Genomic DNA, 6,594 nt, shown 5'->3' on the forward strand with positions numbered 1-6,594 from the left:
TTGCACATTATGTATTCTATTATTCTGACTCTCAACAGAAAGTTGAGACCTGACTGAACCCCCCTCCAATAAATATCCGGGGGGGGGGGGGGGAAATTGGTCTGAAATAGACTGACCAGCTGAATCCAGGTAAAGGCTTTGATCCCTTATTAATGTCACTTGTTACATCTACTCCAGTCAGTGTAGTTGAAGGGGAGGAGACAGGTTAAAGAAGGATTTTTAAGCCTTGAGACATGGATTGTGTATGTGTGCCACTCAGAGGGTGAATGGGCAAGACAAATTATATAAGTGCCTTTGAAAGGACAGGGTGCAACTCAATATTAGGAAGGTGTTCTTAATGTTCTGTACAATTAGTGTACTTCAAAATGAATGTTAGGTTATAGGGAGTACTTTAAAAATGTAATTGCACTGAGAAGGCCTGAGAATATCCTTATTTACCATCGATGTTATTATACAAGCACAAAAAAAGGATGACAGACATGGTAATACAGTTGTCAAATGGTTTTATTTTCTCTTTATGTTTCTTTCTTTGTGAAAAGTAAACGATGACAGAATAATAAATATGCATTTATAGATTTGTTCAGAATGCGTTCAAGTTCATTTCCAGGTAAAAAAATAATGAAATGCTAAATGTAAACAAGAGCCACCCCATAGGTAAATGCTACATTCTCCATGCAGTAGAGGCAGATTTTACAGCATGTAGTTGACAAGAATAGGCTACCTCACTGTAGGTTCTCTAAAGCTACATCTCTTTTGAGAGTCCTGACTCCACAGGGACATTTCTGACGGACTGACCATGTCATGCACCCTCTCGGCGCGTCCTGGCATAGTTTGGGATACACACCCCTTGCTGTCACTGCGCACTGGGGTGCTGTGTTATCCTGAACTCCGCACACTGGCGAGAAGCCTGGCGGGTATCATACCTATCGTTGTATTTCGTTACAGTTATCCGCACATTGTCAGTAAATTGCTTAGCTGATGGTGCAACTCTGTTTACTCTGTCCGACGCCGATAGCTTTCTCTTTTATGTACCTCAAGTCACTGTGCACGCTTGGTCGGCGTGCAAACGGTTCGACAATCCCGTATGCCTCGCCGTCTTTGAATTTCTTATTTCTGAAAGATTTTCTTCTGCTGTTTTGCAGCACTTCGCAAAACTGTAAGGAAACTTTGCGGTGAGAGTCCGGGCTCATCTCGTTGGGCAGTTTAGCCATGGTAAAAAGAGTCTGAAACATCTGGTCGACATTAGTGTTCCGTTTTGCAGAGATCTCATAGTACGCACACTGTTCATCACCAGCCACCAGCTGCTCAATCTCCTCATTCTGAACCTCCCGGTTAAACTCCCGGTCACACTTGTTCCCGCAGATAACGATCGGGACATCTACGTTCTCTTTGGTTTTGTTTTTCAGGCAGGACTTGGTCTCGTAAATTTGACGCTTCAGGCGCTGCACCTCTTGGAAGGAGTCTCTGTTATCCAGACTGAACACCAGGATGAAAACATCACCTGAAAGAGCAAGGGAAGGAACATTAATATCACAGCTCAAAAGTCAATGTACCTTCCATAATGCACAGCACAAGTTTTGCGTTACGCATAAGCATGCATTTTAATATAGCTATATTGAAATATTATTCTAATAGAAAGTGATTTGCAGAATGCAGCTTAATATTATGATTCACTTTTACATAAAGACATTTGTCTGTTTTGTTAGTTCAGAGTTAAGCTTACCAGTAAGGATAGAGAGTCTCATCATGGCGGGGAAAGGATGGTTTCCAGAGGTGTCCAGAATGTCCAACTGGTACACATCTCCCCGAATGCTGTATAATTTCCTATGAAAGTCCTCGATTGTTGGCGTGTACTGGTCCTCGACTTTTTTATTCAGAAACCGAGAGATGATGGCCGTCTTGCCAACTTTTGTAGAGCCCAGAATCACCATCCTGTGGCAATTTTTGGCCGGGATGTTAAACTCGTTCTCGGAAGGAGACATGTTCGTTTCCTTTTCTTTGCGCACCGACGTGTGTCTTTGGTGCGAAGGCGAGATGGTGAATGCAACCTCTAATAGTCTAGAGAGATATTGTCAGTTTGTAAGCGCTGCTGCTTTGCTGAATCTGAGGAGAGCGCGACTGGGTATATATAGGCGATGCTGACCACTCCTCCTAGGCGCGTCATGCATTACGCATTGGTCTGATGGGAGAAAGTTTGTGGTTATTATTATTCCCTTGTTGTTGCGTCAGTCTGTCCAGTCCGTATGTATGAGCAGACAGTAATTATATATACTGTTTAGAGAAAAATAAAACATGATTTATGTGTAAAACAATATATCGGCCTACCTAAACACTCATGCACAGAGAATGCGGTTGTTGCTGAGTTAAATTCATACATACGAATATGTTTATTAACATAATAACCATAGTCCAAAGATGTTTTCATAAATATAAATGCAAAATCATAATATAGTCAATCTCCTCTTTTGGTGGGGACTCAAGGGTCCCACAAAACGGCGTAATCCACCATGGCAATAAAAGGTATTTTGCAAACGCAATACCCCTCAAACAGGACAAATACTCAAGATGATAGTGTCGTTATTTTGGTAATGATTATTATTATGATGGCCCGTGGGCATTATTGTGTGCAAAGGTTACTACGAATCACAATAGTTCATTTGCATAGGCATATTTCATGTCAACAACACATTTCACCGTCAACAAGAAATTAACACACTGTCGTTCAGTCGGTTTCACGAGACATCTAGTTTGTTGTACGCTGCGGTGAAAGCCATCGGCGTATAGCTCGCGCTGCGCAATGAAGGAGCGCACCTCCGATTTCGGCCACGTGTTTGTAGACCACTAGATAGCGCTGGAACTAGAAAGGGTTTTTGTTTTGTCTGAGCGGTTGCATACAACTCAACACAATGATCTTGAGGCGAGCACCCCAACGCAGGACAACAGTAATATGCTTAATATCATCAGCAGGAAATCATTGTGGAAATTAAAAATGACCTCCACCTTATACAACATATTATATGTGTATCCACAGAGGCTTAATGTGCATGATAAATACACAAACATGTATCATATCAACCACGTAATTAGACTACTGAGTCACCAATAATTCAAAGGGTTTTGACTCTTGACTCTTTCTCCACACTTGGGTAAATTTACTGAAATTAAGGCCACTAAAGCATGTCTGCATTTTCCAAACAATGTGATGGCAGATTTTGATATTTTGCTGCACCCTAAACTACATTAAACCTCAGCCTAGTAGTCCAAATGAATGTGACATGGACACCCACTTTATATAACCCTTGGATAGCATGGAGACAGACTCTGGCAGTTGAGGAAACTGAAACTAGCTGAGCTCACACCGTTTTCAAAGAGGTAACTCATGATCAGTGCTGAGCTCTGGGTAGGTTATATTTGTCTGTGATCTTCTGGGCCCAGAATTTTGAAAAGGTATCTATCAGGATTTAGTTTATCGGATAGTATTAAATGCCTATCAAATAGAATGAATAGTAAAGGGTCCCCATTCAAGTCAACGATTTGTCCCTTCTATTCATTCTATTTTCATGCAGTTAGTCCTATCCGATAGGCCAGAGGTCAAGGTAGTGAAACAGTCATCTAACAGGGGGCAGCAGGCCATCTAACAGGGGGCAGCAGGCCATCTCACAGGGGGCAGCAGGCCATCTCACAGGGGGCAGCAGGCCATCTAACAGGGGGCAGCAGGCCATCTAACAGGGGGCAGCAGGCCATCTCACAGGGGGCAGCAGGCCATCTAACAGGGGGCAGCAGGCCATCTAACAGGGGGCAGCAGGCCATCTCACAGGGGGCAGCAGGCCATCTAACAGGAGGCAGCAGGCCATCTAACAGGGGGCAGCAGGCCATCTCACAGGGGGCAGCAGGCCATCTCACAGGGGGCAGCAGGCCATCTAACAGGAGGCAGCAGGCCATCTAACAGGGGGCAGCAGGCCATCTAACAGGGGGCAGCAGGCCATCTCACAGGGGGCAGCAGGCCATCTCACAGGAGGCAGCAGGCCATCTCACAGGGGGCAGCAGGCCATCTAACAGGGGGCAGCAGGCCATCTCACAGGGGGCAGCAGGCCATCTCACAGGGGGCAGCAGGCCATCTCACAGGAGGCAGCAGGCCATCTAACAGGGGGCAGCAGGCCATCTAACAGGGGGCAGCAGGCCATCTCACAGGGGGCAGCAGGCCATCTCACAGGGGGCAGCAGGCCATCTCACAGGGGGCAGCAGGCCATCTAACAGGGGGCAGCAGGCCATCTCACAGGGGGCAGCAGGTAATCTAACAGGGGCGGCAGGCCATCTAACAGGGGGCAGCAGGCCATCTAACAGGGGGCAGCAGGCCATCTAACAGGGGCGGCAGGCCATCTAACAGGGGGCAGCAGGCCATCTAACAGGGGGCAGCAGGCCATCTAACAGGGGGCAGCAGGCCATCTCACAGGGCGCAGCAGGTCATCTCACAGGGGGCAGCAGGCCATCTAACAGGGGGCAGCAGGCCATCTAACAGGGGGCAGCAGGCCATCTCACAGGAGGCAGCAGGCCATCTAACAGGGGGCAGCAGGCCATCTAACAGGGGGCAGCAGGCCATCTCACAGGGCGCAGCAGGTCATCTCACAGGGGGCAGCAAGCCATCTAACAGGGGGCAGCAGGCCATCTAACAGGGGGCAGCAGGCCATCTCACAGGGGGCAGCAGGTAATCTAACAGGAGGCAGCAGGCCATCTAACAGGGGGCAGCAGGACATCTAACAGGGGGCAGCAGGACATCTAACAGGAGGCAGCAGGCCATCTAACAGGGGGCAGCAGGACATCTAACAGGGGGCAGCAGGCCATCTAACAGGAGACAGCAGGCCATCTAACAGGGGGCAGCAGGCCATCTAACAGGGGGCAGCAGGCCATCTCACAGGAGGCAGCAGGCCATCTCACAGGGGGCAGCAGGCCATCTAACAGGGGGCAGCAGGCCATCTAACAGGGGGCAGCAGGCCATCTAACAGGGGGCAGCAGGCCATCTCACAGGAGGCAGCAGGCCATTTTACAGGGGGAAGCAGTCCTCCCAATCAAATGAGTATGGACTCCTGTTCAGATGGAGGCAGCCTAGAGGTATCTAATAGAGTTCATCTAAAGATAGAGCAGGAGGTTGTTGGTGACTCAGAAGACTTTCAGCACTTTACACACCAACCACCTGGTGTCTGTGCCACCTCCTCAACTTGACTGTGACACTGGTCGCTGAATTTAGTGTAGAACATGCATTGCTGTCAATGAAAGATTTATGATTTGTAATTTTAGTAAGTCCCTTCATGCACCTCTAAGCAAGGTGTGTGTTATACAACGTTCCCTGTATCCAGCAGGCTTATAAATCACACATGCATTTACTGATTAATGGTATAGTGCACTCTGCCACCCTGTGCCCGGCACTGTGGTTTGGTTGGCAGGATTTATGGCAAGGGGAAGTCCCCCCTTCTTCCTTCCCAAACTGTAGACGAGGTTCCTCTTTTGCTTGTGTGTGTATGTGTCACATTAGTACTTAACCGACCAGGTGAACTGGCCAGGTGTGTGTGACTGTGTGTGTGACTGTGTGTGTGCGTGTCTGTCTGTCTGTCTGTCTGTCTGTCTGTCTGTCTGTCTGTCTGTCTGTCTGTCTGTCTGTCTGTCTGTCTGTCTGTCTGTCTGTCTGTCTGTCTGTCTGTCTGTCTGTCTGTCTGTCTGTCTGTCTGTCTGTCTGTCTGTCTGTCTGTCTGTCTGTCTGTCTGTGAGCATGTGTGTGTGTGTGTGTGTGTGTGCGCGCATCTGTGTCTGTGTGCACGCATCTGTGTCTGTGTGCATCCGTGCAAGCATGCGTGAGTGTGCACAGTTCTCTGGTCGTCTGTGTATGCGTCTGTGTATTGGGAAGCAGAGGGGCTCATAGCTTACAGTATGTTCCAGTGGGAGTTGGTTTAATTATTCCTGAGTAAAAACAATTCACCAGAGAGGTATCTCAGAGCAGAGGAGCCAACCGCTCTTAACGCTGCAAGGCAAAGTCCCCCGAGCCAGACGACAAGCCATCGTGGTCTCGCTATAGCGGAAAGGCCTCCCATTTCCCGTAAAGCCAAGGGGCGCTTCTCTGTTCTGTTATCCCCCTCCACCCCTCTTCACATTCCACCGCCTCTCCAAACTGCTAGATGTCCCGCGCCATCTAATTCACTGGCAAATTACAAAGATGATTTATGAGAATCTGGGATCAAAAAAGCAGACAATCTGGAAGACTGAAGCACACCACAAGTTTTATCCAGACCATATGTATATGGATACAAAGGGAGGAGAAGAGAGAGGGAGGAGAGGAGAGAGGGAGGAGAGGAGAGAGGGAGGAGAGGAGAGAGGGAGGAGAGGGAGGAGAGGAGAGAGGGAGGAGAGGAGAGAGGGAGGAGAGGAGAGAGGGAGGAGAGGGAGGAGAGGAGAGGGATACGGCAGAGACAAAAAAAAGAACATACATTGTTCCCCCTGTCTGTGTCTGGGACTAGATACAGGATGGGAACAAAGTTCCCCAAAACGTTCCCCGTTCATCTGACCACTTATCCTGTCACTGTGGAAAAGAAACCAGGAACAGCT

At 48.2% G+C, this 6,594-nt stretch overlaps 1 protein-coding gene across 1 annotated transcript; it reads right to left on the reverse strand.

Annotated features, from left to right (window-relative positions):
- Positions 1–486: 486 nt before the first annotated feature.
- Positions 487–2,099, reverse strand: LOC106601919 (dexamethasone-induced Ras-related protein 1). Its single transcript, XM_014194354.3, has 2 exons — positions 1,724–2,099; positions 487–1,501 (listed from the first exon to the last, which is right to left on the reverse strand). The coding sequence occupies exons 1-2, from the start codon at positions 1,980–1,982 to the stop codon at positions 972–974; spliced, it is 789 nt and encodes a 262-aa protein (XP_014049829.1). The 5' UTR covers positions 1,983–2,099; the 3' UTR covers positions 487–971.
- Between the last annotated feature and the right edge of the window lie 4,495 nt (positions 2,100–6,594).

The sequence above is a fragment of the Salmo salar genome, chromosome 03, assembly GCF_965601325.2.
Source record: "Salmo salar chromosome 03, fSalSal1, whole genome shotgun sequence".
NCBI classification, from domain to species: domain Eukaryota; kingdom Metazoa; phylum Chordata; class Actinopteri; order Salmoniformes; family Salmonidae; genus Salmo; species Salmo salar.

Excerpts from the sequence above, each read along its gene's own strand:
- LOC106601919 (XM_014194354.3), bottom strand. The coding sequence starts at position 1,982 with ATGTCTCCTTCCGAGAACGAGTTTAACATCCCGGCCAAAAATTGCCAC. Across the intron at positions 1,502-1,723 it reads GAGACTCTCTATCCTTACTG|GTGATGTTTTCATCCTGGTG; the intron begins GTAAGCTTAACT and ends TTGCTCTTTCAG.